The sequence below is a fragment of the Phlebotomus papatasi genome, chromosome 2 (genome assembly GCF_024763615.1).
Source record: "Phlebotomus papatasi isolate M1 chromosome 2, Ppap_2.1, whole genome shotgun sequence".
NCBI lineage: Eukaryota > Metazoa > Arthropoda > Insecta > Diptera > Psychodidae > Phlebotomus > Phlebotomus papatasi.
The window spans coordinates 48,202,262-48,228,321 of record NC_077223.1 but is presented as its reverse complement, the minus strand read 5'-3'; the positions used below and the strand labels follow the sequence as shown (position 1 = coordinate 48,228,321).

At 32.8% G+C, this 26,060-nt stretch overlaps 1 protein-coding gene across 6 annotated transcripts in view; it reads right to left on the bottom strand.

The window, feature by feature from the left end:
• LOC129801414 (NAD(+) hydrolase sarm1) overlaps positions 1 to 26,060 on the bottom strand; it is a 61,303-nt gene that overhangs the window by 9,908 nt on the left and 25,335 nt on the right. For 3 of the 6 annotated variants that reach the window (XM_055846393.1, XM_055846394.1, XM_055846395.1), the window contains exons 2-5: positions 15,120 to 15,311; positions 8,080 to 8,315; positions 2,500 to 2,884; positions 853 to 944 (exon numbers count right to left, since the gene is read on the bottom strand). In XM_055846393.1, the coding sequence (XP_055702368.1) occupies positions 853 to 944; positions 2,500 to 2,884; positions 8,080 to 8,315; positions 15,120 to 15,311 (905 nt within the window). Of the gene's footprint in view, positions 1 to 852; positions 945 to 2,499; positions 2,885 to 8,079; positions 8,316 to 8,592; positions 8,774 to 15,119; positions 15,312 to 21,472; positions 21,845 to 26,060 lie in introns of those variants that run through there. The other 3 variants (XM_055846396.1, XM_055846398.1, XM_055846397.1) reach the window with 3 other exon arrangements.

The following is a 26,060-nucleotide window of genomic DNA, read 5'->3' as shown; positions in this document are numbered from 1 at the left end:
CTCCAAAATCTTGATTACAATATCAAAAAATCACCACTAATGCCAATTAGATTATACAATGAGGATATGTTTCTTTCACGTACCAACAAAATGAAAATACCTCTTCTCAGAAAGGAGTTATAAAGTAAATTGCTCTCATTTTGTATGGGGGCTATCAGAATGGAGAGTGGGGGAAGGCGGTGGTATGCATGGATAAAAAGTTTAAGTAATACATTGACCCTATACCGAATTTCATCAAGATCGCTTTAGCAGTTCTTGCGTAATTTGTTGTCAAACTAGTGATTTATCGGAAGGATAGAGGCTTTTTAATAAGGACTCCCAGCGTTTATCATCCTGGGTCCCGAGAATTCTTTAATCTTATACCTGTATCTGCAAAATGCGCCTACTCTCATCTCTGGATAAAGATGAATCGGTGCCCATATATACTTTTGACCATTCTTTCTTCTAAAAGAAATAGTTTTTATGCTCTAGAATTTTTCCTCCATAGTTTAGAACATTGGTCCCAGAAGTTGTTGCCTGTACCAATGTCTATCCATTGACATAGGTCCCGTTCGTGGCGATTCCGGGACCGGATTTGACCATTCTCCTTTGTGGGTATTTGGTTCATTTATTGTCATAATCGAACTTAACAATTTCAACAATCCTTTTTAGTTTGCCGCCCAAATTAAAGATCTTAACTAAAAGTAACATAGTCTGAAAAATACGTAATTAGACAAAAAAAAACTATATTTGGGCACTCCCACTACCAAAGAGACTTCCAAGCACTTCATTTTCACCTATACACCACTTCCGACCCTAATATCTCCCCCTTGTAATTAGCTTAATTAGATGATTAGAAATTATATAACTTACGTAAAGGTATCACTGTGGACTTTCATTGAAGCCGCTGCCACGCTATTTGACTCTTGCTGCTGCATCTCGCCGGATTTCAATGATCTGGCTTCCTGTTTTGGGCGACAGAAGGAAATAATTTTGATGAGGTAATTGGAATGATATTAGGAAAATTGTCGCTAAAAATATATCCGTGACAAAATTCTGGCAAATAGCCTAAAATCCATCAGAGAGTCCACGCTATGGTCTTGTGAAAATTTTTCTACAGTGCTCTCTCACTCTATAATGATCGGCTAAAAATACGCCAAATGAATGGGACAAGACGGGGGCTCTGATTTACCTCAACAATGGGAATTTCACGAACGGTAGGCGATAGGGGACTCTCCACAATTGAAATCCGTGGACTCTGGAGTGGACTGGCGGTTCTTGAGCGATTCTGGGGTGGTGGTGAGATGGGCATTTCAACCACAGGACTTGGGGTACGCGTGGGAACGAAATCCGATTGACCACTGGAACGAAAGATACCCTTTCGTACAGGCCAAGGAGCTTGATTGGCCATCGTGCAACAAACCACTTCCTCACCGAGAAATGATTGCAAATCAACTGACTGTATGTGACTTTTGGGATAATTAGCAGATTGATGCTGAAGACAAATACGGTAATCACCACTAAGTCGTCAATTTTTCTCACACTCTTGATCCACTGCAAACACTACTCTCAGTCTCTAACCATTGAGTATCTCAATGAGATTTTATAGCTTATGGATATATAGCCAAGAGTTGAATTCAAAATCTGATTCTCGTCTTGTTGAGCAACCGACAACAACTGAAATAATCCCATTGAGTATATCTGAACGGGAGCTTTTGATTATATCGTTGAGTGTGTGAGAGATTTTTCAAGAGAGAAATTTTCACTGCCCCATCGTCATAGAGCAGCATCATCTCAGAGGACAAAGTGGAGAAAACACTTGAAAAAAATTTGAATAATTAAAAATAAAACAGAAGAATTGACGTCCAACAAGACGCACATTTTCTTTCACGCTTGCGACCTCGAATATTATTAATTTTTCTGCCGACTTTTCGCCTGTTCCACGAAGAAAAACACACAAAGAACACTCAAAGAAAACTATAGCATCGATCGCAGTGGAGACGCCGGGTATGGGACTCTTTGGATGTGTTGAGAAATTGATTTTTCCTCTTGTGGAAAATTTTCTGTCTCACCCAAAATTTATCACTGCACGTTCCACGTACAATTTTTCCGGGAATATTGAGTGAGCGACTTGCTGTGCAAATTACCCGAAGCATCTTGTACGAAAATTTTTAAAAATAAATAAATCACATCATGCTTTTAATCTGAATAATCCATTACTATTGATTTTGAACACAATTGTACATTAATTCGTTTTATCAAAAAAATAAATCTTCAGCCAAAGCGAAACAAGGACAAAATTATAGATTTAAAGGGCAGTTCATGGACGGAAGTGACCGTATTATCACGCACAATAATGAAATAACTTCAAAAACTACTACATTGTGCTGACCGGAGGAATGTCGTCAGCTGACTGAAAAAAATTTCCATGAAAAAATCCTTCTACAGGGCGTTTCCAGCGCAACACTTTCGGGAGCTTTCGGCAGAAAGGGAGAAAGACTATAGAAGTATTGAACTCACTTTGAGCATTGCTGCATTTTGTTCTGCCGAAACACCATCCACCTCTAAGCGATTCCTCATTGCAGACGCAGCTTTAGACTCTTGGTATTCGACATCACCAGCCTGGAGGCGCTTCATCTCGGCGGAATTTGTAGAGGCCTGCTCACTGCTGAATCCGTCCGTCACTACTTTTGTCTTGGATGCCGATGTCATGCTTTTCTGCTCAAATTTAACCGTATCTACGGCACCAGCAGTAGTGGCCAGATCACCAGCTACTGAGGAAGATATTGGACCTGTTAGGTCCAACTGGAGGTCATTATCTGAATTGTCACCATCTGGGAAGGTAACAAGTGGCTGATCATCTCGACGACTATCCACGAGATTCTCAAGAGAAGAACGAATTTTGCTGCAAAGAAAGAGGAGTACAATTTACGTATTGAGCTTTTACCAGGCGCCTCCATCTTACAATTTTCAACATTATAAACTATTTCCTTTTATTAGTATTTCGTCATTATTTTTTTTTAATTTACTAACGTTTTATATATATGAAATTCACCATAATTTACCTTAATTTTTAAGCCAAAGAAAGTTTAAAAATTAAAGCTAATAATGTCTAATAAATCAATTGACTTTCTGAGTTTTGACGTTTTTGATATAAGGGTAATTGTCCTTACTCAAAACCATTTCCAGACGCTTTAACTTTTACAGAAGATTTAACAAATTAAGTTCATACTTTTTCTGAAGAAAATTACATAAATTTGCTCCTTGACTCTTCTAGAATGTTACTGTTTAGTGAAAATTCTTTAGATATAATTTGAAAACCTCTTAAGTACAAGAAAAATACGCGAGCGTAAAATACTTCTATTGGAAACAAATTAATCCAAATGGAGACAAGGGAAAGTTTCTAATTGGAGACAAACAGTGTAAGTGAAACTGCGACGAAAGGCTTCCAAAACCTTGTTAAGTTGCTCCTGAGTGCAGGATTTATTCTTATTCCTGGTCTTTTCTCTTTTCCCATCAAAAACTATAAGAAAATCTCTCCAAAAAAAATCATATTTCCGGGGTTTCCTATTGAAGCACTTGCAGACACTTCAGAAAAAACCCTTTTTGTTCACGAAATAGGTAATTATTTGAAAACTTCACGTACCATTAACAATAAAGATTAGCACTTAATTTAACAAAAATTACGCAGAAATATTACATAAATGTTAAACAAAACGAATAAACAATAGTCACCTCATTGTGTTTTTCATTGGAAAACATGATCGATCGATGAAAAATTCGATGGTGAAAAGGTACACTTTTAATTTTTCTGAGAAATTAACAAATTAAAATTTGTGAATATAAATGGATTTTCGCTTTATTTGGAGCAAAATTTACTAAATAATGAAACTGAGGCGTAGAAAATATATAAATATAGTAATTTAGTACTGTATTTATCATGAAAACAGTGACGTTTCCATTTTGAGTAGCGAAAAATTTCCATTTGAAGCAGGTTTTGGATTAGCTTAATTTACCCTACAATTGTAAAACAAAATTAAAAGAATTCAAAAATATTTAGGAAATCTGTGTATTTAGCATTAGAATTAAAAAGTACTTAATAATGTAAGCCCAAATGGAGCTCACCTAAAAAACATTAAAAACTTGGAAAAATGCGGAACTCAGGCTGGCATCCTCAACTTCCTGAGAGTCAACTAATATTCACTCACAATGGAAACTGATATTCACTCACTGAAGTACTGGTGTTAATTGTCATGAGCACCAAGAGCACCATACAACAACCTACAACACACGCTTAGGGATGATAGGGTTTGGGCGTGTCACAGGACTAAGAATTAGGATTGGTAAGAAACGGCCGTCGACTGGGTTGACATGTGTCGAATAGGCCGTATGCTCTACATTAAAGAAGCTTAAGACTTTCATGTATTTGAACTTATTTGTTTTGAAGCTTATTATGAGCAGCGCACAATATCTTTTGTTTGTAAACATGTTTTCAAAATTTCCCATGAGAATGAGCGAGATGACTAGATCTACATCTCACTCACTCTCATTGAAATGTCAAAAACATGTTTACTAAACAAAAGTTATTGTGCGTTGAACATTAATGTTAATGCAAAAATATTACGTTTTGCTTTATATTTTTAAAACTAAATTAACAAATATTTAAACAGTAAAATGTCACTATTAAACTTTATGAATTTCTTAAAATATGCATTTAATATATTTTTCTGTGCTTAAATTTTAATTTTTTCCTCTTTTTTAAGAAAAAATTGTTGAGTATCTTACTTATTTGCGATCTGTCATTTGATCAAAAACGACCGGTAAGTTTGGTGTGAATAAGCAGTGGATCACCGGTGATCCCAAAAACAAAAAAAAAAACTATTTTGTTCTTGAAACAGTGAGAAAAAAAATGATTTTTTGGGTCATCGCTTTCTGGTTAATAATGGATTGGAGACACAAAAAATTAATATTTCGAAATTAAATATATTTACTGAATAATATGCACCAGTTTTTAAACGGCGATTTAAACTTTTTAAGCCTAATCTTACCCAAAACAAACACTGAGAAAAAAGAGGGTGCGATTATTTTTTTTTCCTTATAACTTTACACTTTTTAGGTGTAAAAATATATCAACATTTTTTAATGTAATTTTAGACCTTTTTATGGGTAATATTAACATGAAAAAGAGTAACTTTAACCCCCAATACACCTAAAAAAGGTAATATTTACTCCGATTTTGGATCAGTACTGAAGGGTAAAATTAACATTTCCGGAATGTTATTTTAACTTTTTCGGATTCCTCTCAGTGAATAAATTATCGAGATTCTAAATTACAGTGGTGATACAATTATATCAAATAGAGTATAATTGAATATGATCTAGTTAAGATAAAAGATAAGCGCGTAATTATTCTCTGCTCTGCTATCTGAAAAAGCACAGACACATAAAAATACTTCAAATTGCCAAGTGAACAAATTAAACGAATTTAATAAATTTTCGTACTCAAAATCAACTGTTTGTTTGCCAATATTAAACCACACACACTTCAGACTGCCAACATTTATTAATTGTAAATTAAATTTTAAATAGTTATATGGAGCTAATAGCAGTTGCAATAAAATGATTATTTTCCTGTCACAATTAACTTAAAGGTTCTCTTCGCACGTCTTCTCTTCGTTTCTCTTCGCATTTCAGACGATTTGTGAGAAATATCGTCACACTGTTTGCCCCTCTGTCCGTCTGTCCGTGTATCGCCAGTTTTAGAGACCAAACGATTAGAGATAGCGACTTGGGACCTAAGGAGACGCCCCCCATAAATCGACCGAAGAATCATTAACACTCCCCTCATTTTCCCTCCATCCCTTCATTTCCCTTCCAAAACTATGTTTTTTTTTGGGATCGAACAGGCAGACAATTGATCATGTGTGAAAATATCGTAGAATCATTCCTAATAATGATTTTTCAAGTTTAAATATTAAAAAAAATCTAGAAGGCACATTTATCAAACGAATGGAGTCATGTTTGGGCCCGTTGGAGAGGTCTTGGAACTTTCGACAAAACTGAACTGGTTCCAATCGGTTTGAACCACGGATTACTATATTCCTGGATAGTATGTAGAGATTTTCGTGTCTCATAGTCGTGCAAACAAACCAAATAAAAGTGCACCCAGGAATGATGAGATTTGATGCTGAGGAATGAAAATGTAGGATATAAGTGACTTTCAGTCTCGAGAATATCAAGAAGCAAGAGTATACCCTCATCAAGGGTCATATACGACGTCTTTATTCGTATTTTTATTCACTTTGTTTGCACTACTATGGGACACAAAAATGTCTACCTACATACTATCCAGGAATATAGTAATCCGTGTTTGAACCGATAATGAATCGGTTCATAACCGATAACTAATTTTTATTCGATATTCAATTATATTAATCCTAAGTTATTTTGAGCAATATTTTGAGTGACTTATAAATCCGTTCAAATCGATTGTGAACCGCTAATGAACTGGTTATAAACCGATAAGTAAGTTTTGTCCGAAAATTAATTTTTTTAGCTCTAAAAATTATTTTGTGGGATCTTTCGAGTGATTTACAAATCGGTTTAAATCGGTTGAGAACCGGTAAACGGTAAATGATACGAAATTACTATTGAGGGATAGCACCTAAGTTACGAGTTCGAGCACTTCGCAAAACCTGGGACGCTTTGCCAACCCTTTAATTTAGGTCTTCAATAGGAAATTTATGGAGAGAAAGAATTTAATAACAGCCTAGGGTAAGTGTGCCAAATTTCGGCATAGTTGCATGCAAGCGCCAAAGTCTCAAGTTTGAAATGTAATATCTTTAATAGAAATTGATTTTTTTTTTTCATTCCTTCTACTTAAGGAGTGTTGCTTAGAACCTTGTAGACAGTTTATCGTCTTTATTTACTTTAAAATTATTCTTAATACATTTTAAAATGAATAAAAATGTAGACATAGCTTTGGTGTCCTATTTTGGCCACCTTCATTATCATAGTGTCTTGCCCTTCGGGAATTCTTCCAATATCTTTTTCACGTCATCTCGTTTGTCGAAGTTACATTTTTTGTTATTCTTTTGCATTGTATAATCTCTAGAGTATGTCAAAACTAAAAATTCAAGGAAATTCGAAACAAAAAATGTGGCCGGAATTGCAAGCTGGACGGAATTTGGCACACTTACCCTATAAAAAATTAACATGGCACGGGAAAATCACAAAATACTATATCTAACTTTAGATTAGAAGGTCTCATATGCATGATTCTCTTTGAATTTTCTTAGTTATAAAGTGAAAATATTTACATGGTTTCAAAGATCTAATGAAAAAAATTGTCTTTGTCGTTTCTGTGGATGATTAGATCTTTGAAACGAAGTGCATTATATTTTTATTCTATAATTCTTTAAACAGAGAATTAAGTTTATGAGACCTTTGTAATCCAAACATAAATAAGTAAGGGGAAAGTACTCTCCCTTTGAATGTTCATGCCTTCGAATAATGTGAATTTTCTTTTATTTTTCTTAAGAGACTTCCACATTTTTATTAAATATTAGTTAGCTTATCATCAATTATTGATAATTACATGATAATTATGTGTAATTCTCTTAGGGAAAATAAAAAAAAGAATCACATTATTCTAAGGCATGAACGTTCGAAGGGAGAGTACTTTCCCCTATATATTCTATTATAACTCTTCTAAAAGCCTGAAAAATTTTTGAAGTCTGACTGCTAGTTCTTTTGGATTGGAAAAATTCTTTCTCACGATAAATTCCTTATTGAGGATGTAAATTGTAAAGCATTGAAAAGAATAATGTTGAATGAAATTGGCTTCCTATATATGTATATCTTTCGACTGGATATCCTTCTTCATTATAACCACAAAAATCCAATTTTAATAGTTCTAAATAGCTTAAAAAGAAGTTGTCATCTTGGGTAGCCATAGTCCCAAAAGAGACGAAAGAGTTAAGATTAATAATATCAAATCATAATATTTTAGTCTTTCGAATGGTCAGGGATTTTTTTTTTCAAAGTAAGTCAAGATCAAGAGGCGTTTTGTAATAATTTTGATAAAGAATAACCTCTCACCTCTTGAGTTGACTCATCGTGGATGCCTGTGTAGTTCTTCCCATGGAAGCGAGATTGTTGATCTCCGTCATGGAGTTCTTGAAGTCGGTGAGATTTCGTTGGAGAGCAGTGGCTTTCATCTCTGACGTGGATGATGACGCTGTTACGTGATGGAGACGCTGTGACGATGATGTCTTTGCTACTCGAGATGTTGTCGTAGATGATGAACTACTCGAGGAAGTGCTACTGTTGACCACCTGCAGAGACGATAAACAGCGGAAGAGATTTAGCATAAGATCTCTCAAAGCTCCACAATATTGCGCGATTTTATGACTTCGTCTACAAATTTATGTCGTCATGTGGCTAATTATAAAATGACACTCTTTCACAGGCGCACAAACGCCACTCTATTTAGCAATTGATCTGTTTTGCATGCTCCCATGTGATTAATCACTGCACCTCATGCCACACAATCAATTTGATATCATTTGTATAATTTATCAGGTAGCAGTGACGAGTTAGGAATTGACTCACTCACAATTTGTCGTAGACGATTATTCAAATTTCTTTCAACACTATTTTTGTCTGTTCGCCCACAAAATGTATTATTTCTGGTTGTGCGAAAAATTGCACAAGAATACTTCTTTTTTTTCGTGCTATCACCACAGAAAATTCGAGAGATGAGACTTTTCCGCGAAAGATCGTTCGGTTTCAATCACCAAAGCTCGTAGTTCAAGGGCTACTCGTGAATAGAAGGATTTTTTAAAAAAAATTAAAATAACTCTTCAAGATTGTCGTTTAAATACACGGAAATGGCGATTAGAATTCGTTCGTTATAAGATTAATCCTCTTCGATCGAAGTCTAGAATGTGACTGTGGCACTTCTTGGCGAGCTTATGGAAAGATCATGCCATAGTGACATGTACATGAAAATATATTTAAATGTTGTAGAAGATGCTGTTGTGTGGAACACGTAATTTTGTTGACTTTCTCGGTATCGTTAACGACAAAAAAACGAGGCAGTTCACAATATTTAGAGAAGAAATTATTCAGAAGCTTCAAAAGTTCCGGATTTACCATTTTAATTTCAGTTATTGAGAATATTTTTCTGCTCGATTGATTGCACACAAAGATTTGTGGGTGAAGAAACATCACTTTAAAATTCATCAATTATTCAAAAAACCTGAAGAGCTAATTTTTCGCACAGATGAATTACAACAACAATAATCCTCTTAATCATTGGGACTTTTTAGTCGTCGTCTTTCCAATGAATGATGCTGAATAGTCTTGAGATTTTCTCTTGAGTCATCCATAGTAAAAATAAAATTGATAAGACCATACAACACACATATTCTAGGTCAAGAAGTCACAATGGTATTACTTGTACGTATGATAATACAATACATATTAAAAAAAATCTACATCATCCATTCTGATTAGTCATCACCGTTTATTTTGATTAAAATTAAATAATAGTCTCTTGTTGTAAGATAATTTAGAATTGACAAATGAATTAGAGTTAAAACTATGAAGTTATTTATATCATTGCAGTAATTTCAAGAATGATATTGAGAGTGGCTTCCTCTAAATGCTAAAATTACCTTCGCCAAAAGATATAATTAATGTATAAAAAAAAACACACATAAATTATTGAAAGGAATTGGACAAGTTATTCAACCTTGACAAGAGAAGATTATTTTATTCTTTTGTTGTGCTCAAAAGCTTGTGCGAAAAGAAATGTGTATTTTTGCATAAACGTGTCTCATTTTCTTTGAACAGACAAACAGTGTTGAGCGTGAGAGGTAACTTTTGAGATTTCAATTTGGAATACGATACAAAAAAATCAGCTGATTGAATTAACGACAAATTCAATGAATAAATTCATTTTAAAAAAATCTTGTAATATTCCTTTTGTATATAGAAAGCAAAAGAGTTCGCGGAATTCGCGATCTTGGTAGTTATATTCTGTGCAATAATAAAAATTCGTTATGAAAAAGAAAATTGTAAGATGTCGTTTAACAAAATAAAGAATACAAACATAAGATGAAACGCAAAAAATTGAACTTCTTACAAATTCTAATGCATTTTAGTTCATTTTGTCCCATTTAAATGTTTACATGTTTAAATGTGTTTTAAATGTTGAAAAATATATTCAATTAGGGGAAAGTGCCCATGCTTGATACTGTAAAATGATGTCCAAGGTTTGTGATTATTTTCTGATTAACACACAAACCGAAGCGATTCTTGCACTATGACAAAAAATGTCTCACTTATTAGGTTCATTATCCAACCTCAAATAGTTCCTGGAAATCCTTACATTTTCCTCAAGAAGAAAATGGAAATACAGTAGCGATTTTTATACAAGTTGGGTCCGGGCCTTCTTGTATAATAATTGATTCGACAATTCGGAGGCCCATTTTCACTGCAAAAAATTCACCGGATACAAAAAATTGCACATCAATATTTAGACGGAACTCTAATCTATCTGCTTAAATCGTTTATATGACTGGTTATTAGTTTTAAAATCACTTTTATGTAATTTTTCTAAGCCATGTTTTTATGACATTAGGGCGCTAGCAAAAACCATTTTTTCAATTTGAGTCCATGAAAATGTCATTCTGCAACCTTAAAATTCAGGTAACAGGGTTGAAGGTCATGTCAATTGTCGATAAAATTGGAGGATTACAATAGGTGTAATTATGAAAGAATCACATCTAATGATAGAGTTGCCACAATTAAATTATCATTCATGGACCCTTATTAAAATATAGTATGGACACAAGTAGAATTTATGAATTTGTTACCACCCACAAAAACAGTGTTCCCAAATAAAAAATTTTTAACATAAATATTAATACTGATGAACCCTCTATGTGCCTATGATAGTAGTTTTCCTGAACAGCTATATTAATTAAGAAATACTTATGAAATATCATGTATCAAAATTACAGTTTTGGGCCTATTTTTGATTTTTGCTTCCTGAAACTAGGAAAAAAAGAGTTTGGATCCTAATTTTTTTAGGAAATGTGAGGCTTAGCACCAGCTATTGAAATATATTGCGATGAGTCATAACTATTGATTAACATAGGAAAAAAATAGTTATTATCAAGCTTGGATCGTATCAAGCATGGTCACTTTCCCCTACCTTCATACTTTTACAAATAAACTGTCAAAATTCAGAAGTATAATGCCCGAAATCAAAAGTTCAAGTATCATGCTTTATATGATATTTTATATAATTTTTCTTTACTTTTCAATTCTGAGAAATATTGAACGTTTTAATTTAAAATTTGTCACTGTAAAGTTTGTTACGTTGTTCGTTTTGAGGTTTATTGAAATTTGATCTTTTAAAATTAGGGTGGTGTCAGCACTTCTCGCCAGTGACCCAATTCTCGCCACCTCGAAGAATCGAAAGAGTTAAATCGAAGAAAACTGAAATATGTATCAGTGTTGACAATGTATGAACTTTGTATTTTATAAGGTCCAGAATGAACACTAATAAAGAATTACTAGTTGATTATATAATTCAGTCTAAAAACATTCAAAGTCCAAAGTTTATAAATTTGTTAAATTTTTTAAGTAAGTTTTCTCACTTCACACTTTTTATATGAGCCCATCTATCATATCGATCTACATAACTTATGCTAATTCTTTTTTCTCGACAAAAAATTAAATTTATACAGCCCCAAAATGTATCTACAGTTGTACTGGGACATGAATCCACAAAAAAATAAATAAATAAAATATAATTCGTCCATGAATTATAATACAAATAATGGCCTCAATTCTAAAACCAAAATCAAGATCAAAATTTCAAGCTGCCAAATATTTCTAAAATCAAGATTTCGTATTCTGACGCGAAGTATTTATGGAACTTAAAATATCTTAGATAAGAACCAAGATTTAAAGATTTTCCACACTTAACGAAACATCATTTTTGACAAATATCTTCATTTATCTGTTGAATTTGTTGAAATTTCGTCATATAAATTAAGAAAATTAATTATAGGACGTATTAAAGAATAAATAAGAGGCCATAAACGGAAGTACAGAAACTGCAAACCAAGCATGTGACCTGTGATAAACCAAGAAATGCTTATGCAAGATGTTATTATTTTGCAGATCCTCAGGGTCCTTCAGTATTCTTCTTATAGAAATATTCCTCATCAACAGTCATTTCCATATGAAACTCTTTATCTTGAAAATTCCATGCACCTCCGAGAGGTTCTTGGAATTATTTCAAGAAAACAAGAAATTTGACGTCTTGAAATCTTCAAATATTGATTACAGAATTGTAAATCTTGATATCCACACGGTTTGTATCTAGGATTTCAAGATTCCAAGACATTTGACAGATTTGACATCTTGATCTTGATTTTTTTTGATTTCAGAATACCAAAATCTTGAAATTTTCTTGATCTTGATCTTGGTCTCAGAATTGAGGCCAATGTATTAATTATTAATACCAATTAATATTTAATTAACGCTAAATTGTATTTATTTATTTATTGTTTCTGCATTCTGGTCCTTTCAAGTCATTATATGTTTCTGCTAGAAGAATATTTTTTCCTTTTTCCTCATCCTGCTCCTTCCTTATTAAAATATTTTTTTTTTAGGTTTTTTTTCCGTCAACAGATATAACAATTTCTTTAAATTGTCGGTTATGTTAGGCTGAACGAACATTTCGATTATACATTTTGAGTTTTTTAAGTTTACAGTTTAAACTGCAAGGCATAGGGCAAGGTCTCTTGGACAGTTTCTTATTTTGGACACTTTGAGGATAAAATTGGACACTAAAAATAAATTGATAAAAATGATGAACTTTTATTCCAATATTTGATGAATAATGAATGCTATCTAAATATTTGTTCTTTTTGGAAGATTTTAACACTAAATACGTTGAATTTTGAATATGATTTGAGGTAAAATTGCTTTGTTGAAAATTCAGTTTGAGTAGTTGCTTACGAGAAATATGACGGAACTTTGTCTTTACTTCAGTCTTATTTAGTTGTGGTGATGTACTAACAATGTTTCTTCGCTTTTTTGAGTGATATTATTGAATATTCATTGAATATTGTGTTGATTCACGTTAGTGGTGATTCGTGCATTTGACCTGAAGTGAGATTTGCCTTGTGAATTAGATTTTTCGTGTGAAAAATGGGAAATGTTTTAAGACATTTACCACTGAGGTGATGGCTCTTATTTTGGACAGGTGTTTTTCTCACGAAATTTCGTGAAGTTTAATTTTTGTGATGACTAGGTAGGACAAATGCCTGGAGAAACAAAGGGGCATCATCTCTACGAACGAGATGCAGCGAGAAAAGCCTTGAAAGGCTCCCGGAAAGGCCAGGGAATGTGCGAATTCGCGCGTATTTGGAGCACCGAAATCAACTCACATTAATGAATGATATGGAAAGTTTCCGGGCTTCTTGTGACATTCTACGTTTCCCTTACATGAACAGGAAGAGGACTTGGTAAGATTGGTTCTTGAAATGAAGAACAATGGGCATCCTGTTGAGGCGGATTAGCTGTCCATATTTACAGCCAAGTAGTCCAAATTAATAACCAAGGTGTCCAAAATAAGAGCCAAATTCACCTCTACATATCAATTCATTTTTAAACGTATTAAAACTAATTTTAGTAAAAATAAAGACAATAAAACCTTGCCAAGTTACTAAACAACCCTTCTGAAAAGAGAGTAACAAAAAAAGTCAATAGTATTGAAAATATCGCACTTCAAACTTGGAACATCGATGCTTATAAGCAGACTGTCCAAAATTATGAGCCCTTACCCTATATTGCTTAACCGATTTAGAGTAAAACGGAGTAATTTGGAATCATTTCTATTAAGGAATTTTAAGATTTTCTCACTGTTTCAGATGGTCAAAGAGAAAAGGAAAACCACGAAGAAGTACAACACTTTACATTCAAGTGTAATTCTTCGTCACTGGTGAAAATGAAAGGATCACCGGGGATCCTTTGAAAGTATATATCCCTGTTTTTACACTTATTTAACTCCGGAATAAACGAATAAAAATAATAAAAAAGTCAAAATTATGTTCGCTCAGATGAGAGAAATTTGATATGAGTAAGAAGTTTGCGATAAAACATAATCTATCGTGATAAATTAATATGCACACAAATTTTCAAGAGACACTAGTAGTGATCCTTTCAAAGGATCAAATATGATCCATCCTTTTGAAAAAGCTCATGTATGATCCAATTTGATTCTTTCAGTTTTACCAGTGCAGTGGTTATTTTTTTTCCTTATAATTATCCAAATTACCCCATCTTACCCTAGTCAAATTAATCTTATTAAAAGGTCTCACAATTTTCAATCTTGCTGCATTGAGCTCGATCGGTAAATGAATCAATAAAATATTCTGTAGTTCTGTAAGAAAAATCAGGGGTTTCTCGACATTTCTTTTTTCCATACGTTTTTGCATAGAGGCACTGAAGACCAATAGCAAGTTTTTTCTTAAAGAAAATTGACTTATCAGTCTGATGTGTTTCGAAATCGTACACTAAAAGCTATCTAAAAATATTTCATAATGTTCGCCGAAATAATACAAGAACTACGAAGAAATTTGTTTAAGTCGCAGTGCAATATTTGCAACATTTTTACAAGGAAAAGTGAAAAAGACCTTCACTTTTTATTAGGCCTGATGGGCCCCTGAAAAAATTCAACTGTGCTTTATTTCGTGAGTTCGAGCATTCCATAAAACTGAAATGCCGTAAGTACTACTACACTGAGAAAAAAAAGAGGGTGCGATTAACATTTTTTCCTCATAAAATTAACACTTTTTAGGTGTAAAAATATATCAACATTTTTTAATGTTAATTTTACACCTTTTTAAGGGTAAAGTGGGTAAAATTAACATGAAAAAAGGATAACTTTAACCCCTAATACACCTAAAAAGGGTATTATTTACACCGATTTTGGATCAATACCGCAGGGTAAAATTAACATTTACGGAATGTTATTTTAACTTTTTCGGATTTCTCTCAGTGTAATTTTAGTCAGAGTTTTTGTAAATTTCATCAGACGAAAAGTCTCTCACCTGTTGCGATGATGAAGTAGATGATGCTGACAATGATGATGAAGTTTCCTTAATGGAACTAGCATTAATAAGATTTTGCCTGGCACTTGTGGCTGTCGATGATGTGGTCAGGGCATTTTTCTTCTGCAAATTCTCCAAAATAGCTGCCATCTCGGGACTCACATGTGATTGAGCTTCCGGAAAATCCGACATCTGCAAACACACATATTCATACATCAAAAATTCCATCCATAAATCAATAAATAGGCGCCAAAACTTGATCGCCCACACTTATTTCTGCATAAAAAAAATCTGTTTTGTTTCGTGATATTGCAATTTTATTTCACTGTGTGTTTATTTAAATTGTCTTGTGGTCTTTTTTTTTCATGATCAGTGTCTCTCAAAAGTATGTATTGTTCTGCATTTCTTGGGCGTTTTCAACCACTAACTACACACGTAAAACATTAACCAGATGATGTGTGCCACCAAATTTCGTGGGTGGATTGTTAGTATGTGAATGAAGAATGAAGTTGAGGTGATTTTCTCCTCTAATGTGTAATTGCTTTAAAATTTAAATGGATTCGTGGAATACATCGTCCTTGCTTTAAGAAGTGTGACGGATTTTTTTGTTTTACCTATTTCTGCTCTCACATTGCAAAATTAATAAAAGATGAGGATATTTTGAGGTTGTGCAGAATATTTTCAATGATTTATTTGTAAGTGTTATTTTTTTTTCTGCTAAATTCTCATGACTTATTCATATGTTAGTATATTGAGATTGTGCGAAAACTAATGAATCATCGGGGAAATTAATTTAACATTAGAGCGACATTCTTTTTGTTCGTTATTTATTTTTTATATGTGCCCCATTGGCTGATAAGTCACGATTTGGCACAACTATGACGTTTTTTTAGTGCATAAGAGGAGGACTTTTGTGATAATGGGAATATTCTCTTACGTCAACATTTCCGCAAAAAGCATTCTCTGACATAAATTTGCTTTTCCTCCCAACTATATATTTTCTATCTATGGTTTACTTTATTGACTTTATGTACAAAGTCTGATTAAATTTTCCAGTGCTAGTGGCAATAAGTGGTAAGAGGTGAATAACTTTTCATTTGTTTTTATCTTATTTATACTTTCACACTTACAATTTTCTATTTTAATATAAAACGTATTTTAATAAATTATTGTAAAATAATTGCAGATTATAATACTCTTATTAAAATGGAATCAGAATATAATTTTATTTTAGTAAATTAAAAAAAAAAACTAATTTTAAATTAAAGATTTTTCAGAAGTCGCTCTAGCCTAGAGCAAGAAAAAAATCAAAATAATTGCACGAAAATTATGAATTTCGGCTTTAATTGATTTATTGCTTCCTTGATAAGGAGATAAAGTACTGAGGAAAAAAAAAGTATTTTTCCACACTCAGATACAGAATATTCTGGAACGTTTATCTAAAAAGTAAAAAAAAAACCAGCCAGTCTTGGACTTTTATGGCCAATGAGCTTTTTTTCTACATATTCTTTTCCTCTCAAAGCCACCCACACACCTTACTGCATGTAAAAATTGCTAAAAACACACATTTCAATCAATTGTATTGCGTGAATCACAAAATAGTCTTTGTTTTCTTTGACTGTGACGCGGATTTTCTTATCAACACTTTAGATTATGGCACACATGGGCAAAATTAGGCACACCTATTTTTCACATTCGTGAATACTCTTCATGTCGGCAAAAGTGATATAATTCTGATGATCATTTGAAGTACAAGTTATGTATTCTTTATTCTTAAATTCTGAAAATTACGAATTTGTAATGTTATTTTAATTATCAATTGTGTTTTTCTTGGAAATAAATGTTCTGAAAATGGTGAAAAATCACCTGATACCCCAATGGACGAAAATGAGCACAATTTTCACTCCATCTATTTAACCAATTTAATGGTCAACAATCACGCACTATCACAATATTGTAGTCTATAAAAAGGTTCAGGAGACAGATACATGAAAGGACAACACCTTGGACATTACTAGAAAAATGTATAAGAACACAAAATACAAAAGTAAAGCACGAACTAATTCTGAAATTCTAAGATATGCAAAATGTTGTGTCGTGTGGTTTCTCCAGCAACAAGAAATTTTCACCACAACTAACCGAATTGAGAAACTTCTTTCGTGCTTCATCCATTTTAAGGGTAGACAAATCATCATGATGAAAAGAATGGGATTCCCATGTATTACTCAAATCCCGCAGATTTGGGCTACTTCCGAAGAAGTGTCTCTTCATTATTGGTGTTAAAAGATTATCCTCTTTTGGACACAGTCAATTATTTCACTCTGAAAACCTACGCAAAAAAGAATCACAATTTCACAATTCGTAGAAATAATTCTAAAAAAAAATTAGGAGGTTTTTTGCATTTGGTTTTTACATTTATGTATATTAAATTACAGTAGCCTCACGCTCAATCGGCTCTTTTTCAATCGGGTGCAAAATTTTGTTGACAATTTTTACGTTTAATTGTGAAGCACATTTGCTCAAATTCGCTGTAGTTCCTCTTATTTTATCATGATTCTTTACAATTGAGCACTTTTTGTAGAATTTACAATGACTTTGACGCCCAAATCTATCGATAATTTGGATGATATTTTGCCCCATATGGCCGATTGAGAGAGAGTCTACTGTAAATAGCTCTGTAGGGGAATGTTGCCATGGTTCGCACAGAGTGAACCTTCAAACAACGCAAATTTTCTCTTTGTTTACAAAAAGCTAGTTCGTCATTTCTTAGCCATAAGATAGATAATTATTAAGCTCATGAGACGAAATGAGAAATGATAAGTCAGCTCTTTGCAAACGAAGAGAAAATTCACATCCTTTGAAGGTTCACTCTGTGCGAACCATGCCTACATTCCCTATAGTTTATAGATCAATGTTTCTTTTTTTAGTTTTAATAAAAAAAGATTTTGAGTCCATTTTATAATCTAGTTTACTTATTTAAATATTTTAATTTGTTAATTTCGTATTGAAAGTCTGACTTCCATTAAGAATTTAGTTAATTGATGTCATAAAATCAATAAAAGTGACATTTTATTTTATTAAATATTTAAAGAGACATATAAGTAAGAACTTTAAAAAGATTATTAAAAATTTCAATTCAATTATATGATGATAAGTGAAGCATGTATCGGCATTGGTGATGAAATGGTCAAACCAAAATTATTTTTTTTTTTTTGTAATTTTAGAAAATGTCAGTTTTAGAATGGAGTAGGGGAGGGTGGGGTAGTTTCGCCCCTAAATTCCAAAATGGATTTAAAGACCATTTTGCAAAAAGATGATAAACAGAAGTAAAACTTTATATATTCTGTGAATTACACTTGGATTTAGGATTAATAAAAATAATAACAATTAATCCTTCAATTTCATTAGTCTATTGTAGAGAAATTGATTTCGCTTGAAAGGCAAAACGCGTGAAAGTCCCCCATTGCGGGGCAATTTTAAGATAAATATGAGGCAATTTTTGAGAAAGATAAAATGTGTTTATGTGAAACTTGCGATACCAGAATTGATTAAAAGTGCTATTTTGAAGTCTTCTAAGACAATAAAACATAAAGATATAATCGAAAAAGAACTTTATAAGAGAATTTTAACACTAATTGATCGTACAGAGAAAATAAGATATCGCCACGCATTTCCAAGCCAATTTCTCATTAATCGAGCATTTTTTATTAAATTTGTATACGAAAGAAATGTCTTTTGTAGTGCTAAGCTAATTCTGAACATTGTTGGATCATTATATCGCCTTAGAACATGTACTTTTTAGTATAACAGTTTTATAATAGAATTTTAAAGTCTTAAATTTCTATAATACTAAAAAAAGTTTACAATATTTTACTGAAAACATTCTGAAAAAATATTACTATAACAATTAAATTTATCGTTTTTAAGCACTTAAAGAACACTGAAAGATTATTTTTTTATTTATTTATTTATTTTTTGTTCACAAAATTTCGAACTTTATCGACAAAAACAGCTAAAAAATGTTTTCAATATTCATTTTAAGTTAATTTTGATTAAAAAAGGAAATTGTTAGACACATGAAACTTCTCTGTATGTTTGCATGAAACTGCCCCTCACATACTTTCGGAATTCAAATCAAAATTTTCAGGACTGTCTTAGAATTCATTCAAAGTTAAATGCCCTATAATAATCATAAAACCACTAGTAAATTAATACAATTATGTTACTTCTTTAGATAAATGCAATGATTCAGAAATTGTTGAAAATAATACATTACAAAAAATTTTATTTTGATGCAGTTTTATAAAATCAATTACAGACCTCAAACGAGAACCGTATTAATTATTTTTATGTATAAGGGTCACAGTTCTCTCTTCAGTAACATAAAGGTTTTATTCCATTCCTTTGAACGAGGTAAGAAGAATATACAAAAATTGAAACTGCCCCGTCGTTAAACTGCCCCACCCTCCCTTAGATGTTGCAAAAATTATTCGTAAAAAACAGAACAATTTGTTAAAAAATTATTTCATTTTGGTATGACAATCCCTCAACTTTAATGCCTGTACATTACATGCTCCACTTACCTAACCCAACACACAAGATTTTTTCTATTTTTATAAATACTAAAATCTTGATTTTTTCGTATTGATTTTAATTTAAAAATTAAGAATTAGAAGAAATTATGGCTCCACCAAACACGGAGTAGCACCGAACAAATCTGAACGTATCTGTATTACGGTCATACACTGAGAAAAAAAAGAGGGTGCGATTAACTTTTTTTCATCATAACTTTAACACTTTTTAGGTGTAAAAATATATCAACATTTTTTAATGTTAATTTTACACATTTTTAAGAGTAAAATGAACATGAAAAAGGGTAACTTTAACTCTTAATACACCTAAAAATGGGTAATATTTACACGGTTTTCGGATCAATACTTCAAATGGAAATGTTTATTTTACCCTGCAGTATTGATCCGAAATCGGTGTAAATATTACCCTTTTTAAGTGTATTGGGGATAAAAGTTACCCTTTTTCATGTTAATTTTACCCTTAAAAAGGTGTAAAATTAACATTAAAAAATTTTGATATATTTTTTACACCTAAAAAGTGTTAAAATTATGAGGAAAAAAAGTTAATCGCACCCCCATTTTTTTCTCAGTGTACTATAGGGATGCTTGTCCACGTCCACTGAAGAAATGGTAGTCATAGTCCAAGTAGTTTTGAAAAAAATCAGCTACACCATGTTCGGTGGTGCCTCAGTTTCCCCTACAATACCCAGTCTAACATACCAGATTATTAGTCTTTACTCCAGGTCTAGATCAAGATTAATAAAGCAATTCCTCAAGGCCACACATGTCAGACGATTAATAAAATAAATTCTAATAATTCTGATAATGTTATTGATCTTTAAGAATGCATTAAATTCATTCCTGCTGTAATTATGTTAAATTCAGAAATCATGATTTCGCAATTGTAGAACCATCAAGAATATTAGCGTGTTTTGAAATATTCATGCAATGTTTCGTGAGTTGCACTGGAATTTAAGCAATTAATGTGTGTCATTCTTGGAAATTTTGTTCTATACAATTAATATATAGATTATGGAAGTATTTATGAAATTAATATGGATTTATTTTACGCTTTATACTGCAAAATTACTTTATGTATCAACTTTAATTATATAGAGACAGAGCTTTTCATCATATCACACTGTTATTACATAAATAAAATATTGTTCTATACAATCTTCTCTGATAAACATCCGCTAACACTATGAGGTTACTTCTAATCCAAATATGCAGGAGAGTTTTCAATCGTTAAGATTTTTTTCTATAAATTGCAATTTGATGCTTAACATGGAAAAAAATCAATCGATTCTGTACGCGAGAGAAGAATCATTTGGCGCCACTTCAAGTGGGACAATTGATTGCAATTTTATGTTATTTCCCATTAAAAACGTGAATGAAAGAGGAGAATTTTGTATGGGAACAAAAATCCGCTATTAAATGACTCACTAAAGATGTGAGAAAAATATTTAAATTTGTGTAAAGTGGAAGCTCAATTGTATGTCTCTTTTCATTGTCATTTTCATTTCATTCACATAATCGAGTTTAATGGAGGTGTTACTCTGCATGGACTCTGAGGACCATCTTTTGACCTTGCTGCGGTTTCTTTTTTGGTAAAAAAAAATTACAAGAATAGAGCAATTTTTCACTCATTTTCTCAGCAGAATTCGCCGTGTACAAAAATGCCACGAATGAAGGATTAGAGAATAGCTAGATAGTCATGCGCATTATAAGCCGCGTTATATTTTTTTTCGGTTATATTTGTGAGAAATATCTCTCTCTAACCTAGAGATTCACTTTTGTGAGTACGTTTCGCACACTTTTCTATTGAGGAAGAAAAAGAATCAAGTCACAAACACCACTTTGATCTGTTGCACAACACGGTTTTCCTCAAATTAGTCTCCCAAAAGACACTGTTATTTCGGAAAAAAGAACACCATGAAGAATTTGTAGGTACAATCCTAAATTGGAAAAGCCCATGATAGAGCTAGAAGACTTAAAAAAAATAAATCCTCTTTACTACCACCACGTGCTCATTCCGGATCTTAACAAAGCGTCTCACTTGGGTATAAAGATTTATCACACCGCGGAATTTATCGCAAATACCACGACTTTGCCAGGCCGGAGCATTGATAGAACTGAAATTTTCAAGAACACAACTTGCTACAGCTCGTGTTGATTATTTGTTGCCCCAACGAAACACACAACCAAAAGAGTGGGGTATTGTTGAAAAAGAACCTAACACATTCGCAAGAATGGCCAAGTCGCCAATTGAGCCCCACGCAGTGAATCGGTTTTTTTTTTATATAAAAATAATTCCCCGCGACTGGTAATGCAAACGTGTGTGTGATATACTGAGTTGTCGAGGCTACAGATAAGACTAAGCTTTGCACGCAGGTGAGAATACTTGGAAAAGGTTTGGAAGAGACTCATTTTCGGCATGTGTATATTTTTCAACTTGATTTGATAAGGAAATACTAAAACGATAATGCATTACTTAAAATTTATACATACATACATTTGGCTGTGATGATTTCATGACTTCAAAAGGAAATCGCAATCAAACTGATTTGGAATCTTTGAAGAATGCATAAGAAAAAGATGTTAGCACGATCGAAAATTGTAGACGGGAAAATGATGAAACACTGACTCAAATCCTGAATTTCTACTAAGCAATCTCCATTCCATTGATTCTAAAATCCTTTAAATACGAATCTCGACACGTCAGATTTGAATTGAATTTCATTAAGTCTAATTAAGATAGATAAGTCTAAATCAGCTTGTGGTAGTTAAAATTCTTTAGAGAAAATTTCGGAATGAGTTTTTGCCTGCGTACATATTCGATAGTTAAATTCGGTAAATTCAATTGGTACGATGAGATTCTTTATTCGTAAAATAAAGTTCGACCCATCGATCTCGGAATGAGAAAACACGAAAATTATAATTGTATTCCGCATTCATTCAATTTCAGAAGATATGTTGGTCGACTGAAACAGTCGACAGGGTAAAATTACAGATAGGCCAGAATTTTCTGTCCGAGAATAAGACAAAATAAAACCTTCGCAGTGTACGTTTTTAAAAATATCACTATTTTTGTTCAAAACAGTTAAGAATATTGTTAATATTGGTTGGTATTGGATCTTATATTGTATATAGAATGGATTTTTTAGCTCAAACAAAAAATTATCCTTATCCAAATTGGTGAAATACTCAATTAACCCTTTAACCCTTTAAGGACGATTGGGTCACCAGTGACCCAAAAATGAAATTATTCTTTCGGCCGTCTAAAGGTATGTTTTGCTCTAAAAAGTCAGAAAAAGTGATTATTTCCGATCCCCAATTTTTGACCTTCTCGTCCTTAAAGGGTTAAGGACGAGAGGGTCAGAAAAATCACTTTTCTGACTTTTTAGAGCAAAATATAATTTTAGAAGGTCGTAGAAAAATTTTCATTTTTGGGTCACCGGTGACCCATTCGTCCTTAAAGGGTTAACTATTTAAGAACAATTGGAAATTGGAACACCCATTCCCTTATCCCATCTGTGTCCCATAGAAAAGATGATTTTTTTTTCATTTTTTCTAAATATATTAAGTCATTTTTTACCTAAAGTTTCTACATAATTGCAAAGTAGAAGATTGTACGAATCTATTATATTTTTTTTGCAAATCTGCAATTATTTGCTATGTTGTAAGTATTTAGGCTCAAATGTAAGAAATTTTCGAAAACTCATATTGACGAATAAATTTTAATATTCTTTTATAATTCAAATTTTTTAAGCAAAAACTTATTGGCACTAAAAATCAAAATAACTGTACATAGTATTTTTCGCAAAAACGAAAATAATCATTCGCTATGGCGTTTTCAGGAAAACTTTTTAAATGTTATGGGTTAGGTTCTAATCGACCACACAGAATCCGACTATCGGATTTTCCAAGGTTAGATATAAGGCGTGTCATTGAATTTTTTATCGGTTTCACCTTAATTGTTGATTTTCGTTAAGTGAAAAATTTCTCTTTCTTAAAGGGTTAAGAGGGTTTTTGATTTTGACCTCTAACATTTCCTAAAATGAAAAATGAGCCGTCCAAAGTGATTAACCTTTGACTTTCAATAATTCAAAATTAAGAATTTTCGGGTATTAGGTGCGTGTGCCTGGCTGGGGTACCTCCAAAACATATGCAAAAATCATTGAATAAGCTTGGGCCAATTTTGAGAAAAAAACCAAAAAACATGGTTTTTGGTGGGATGGAGGGGGTTAGGGCAAAAGGGAAAAGAGACCATACGAGATAATGTCCACTTATGGGGGGGGGTCATTGAAGTCCGGAAGTCGATATTTCTTACCGTTTAACCGAGCGATGACTAGTTGGGAAAAAAGCGAATTATATAACTGCTCTCTTTTTTAAGAGCAATAAAAAATGCAGTTAATTGTAAACGAAAATAAAAGTTTGCCTTCAGAAGCAGTTTTCAAACTACAGGTTTAGCCCTGTTCCCGTATATTTGAGATTTTAGGTGTGATTCCTTATTTAAAATACAAGTAATCTTAATGCAGGAATGGGGATCTCAGTGGTGCAATAGGCAAGACCTAGGTCTTGGGCGGATGAGATCTCTGACTCGACTCCCAAAGTTGTGAGTTCGAGTCCCGCCCGGTGCAAGCAACTGAATGTCAGAAAAAGACATTTTCACTGTGATAAAATGTAATAAAAATGTACCTCCTCTGCCCAAAACATTCTCTGAGCATGGAAGAAGCATCCATATTGCGGAGAAGGCGCTCCTGGGCTATCTACGATCAACAAAATCTTCCAACGCGGGATATACGACAACATGATTGAATTGTAATAAATACACTGGCGGCCAAAATAATAGAATCACATTGCAAAGCTTATATTTTTTTTAACTTTTGTATTTTTTTCCGAATTTGTTGATATAATACTGAAGTAGAAATATTCAAATTATTAGAATCGTAGAATAAGGGTTGTTTTAGCCGCTAGGAGTCATTATTTTACACCAAGCTCCTGGCAAGTTGGCCTTTTTATATGGAGCTATTTGAAGCCAATTCCTAAATTGATCTCGGACTCAGCTCACAGTGTTCCAAGGAAAAAATGTATTTAAACAAAAATTTAGTATATTTGTCCCTCCATACGAAAAGGTACCTTATAATACGGAAAAACTTCTCACTTTTTAAATATTTAGCATAACGATCACGAGTGCAGAAAAATTCCCATACGCATTTGTATGTGAAAGTAAGAAATTGGCTTCAACTTTGAAGACCACTCGCCAGGGACTAGTTTTACACTGAATACGTCAATAGTAAAATTCAGTTTGGCCAAAAAAAATTGGAAAACTGTCATTTATGGTTTCTAAATATAGCTTTATTTAAACTTATACGATTTATAGACCACATTCTTTAATTTAAATGAAAGTGGTCTTATCGTGTTGTTCAAACCAAATTTCACTATTGATGTATTCCGTGGAAATAGAGACCTCTCGCGGCCAGAACAATACTTATTTGACGTAAGGTAATTATTTGAACATTTCTATATCAAAATTATTTCAACGAATTGGAATAAGCAAAAAAGATAAAGGTAAAATGGTGGTCTTTGCGGAGGTGATTCTATTATTTTGGCCGCCACTGTATATCTCGATACGATCAATAATATAAAGCAGGAATCTGTTATATTATATCGATTCCCTTTAATTACAAGATCCTTGCCTTGATCCTTGCAATAAACTTGCTTATTGAGATATCACTTCAGTGACTAGGATAAACCCTAGATCTGAAACCCGTATAACGAAGCATATGCTGTACAAATCATCAGCTCCCTTAAGAAATGAATTATGTATGTGAATATGAATCCAAAATTCTCTTTCAGTTCGAGAAAAAAAAATTAACAAAAATCATTTCCACGATAAATTGCCCTGGGTCAGTATAATATCGAATGAAATTGCTGAAGACACCAACACAAATCGAACACAGAATGTTTTCAATTACAAGTCAAAGCACTATTTGCCCACAGCCCGTCTTTTCTGCCTTATAACTGCATAGCTATAACGAGGAATTGAGCTCAATTACCTCTTCTATATCGTTGAAGTTTGTATATGAGGATTTTTATGAATGAAGTGGATGAATCAAAAGTGTTGTCGCACATTTTCTCTATCACGCTCCAGAGTGTGAATCATCCGGCTCCATGGAGTTTCTTTCGTGGAATTCACGGGCAAATCATCGAAAAAATACCATCTCGCGATATTAATGAATTTCTCTGACATTGAGGAAGATCATTTGGGATGAATCATTCTTGAGCGGAGTCTGGAGCAATTAAGAAACTCTTATAGAAAAATCTTGTTGGAATCAGACTATTTTCTGAGACTATTTGTGCGGTA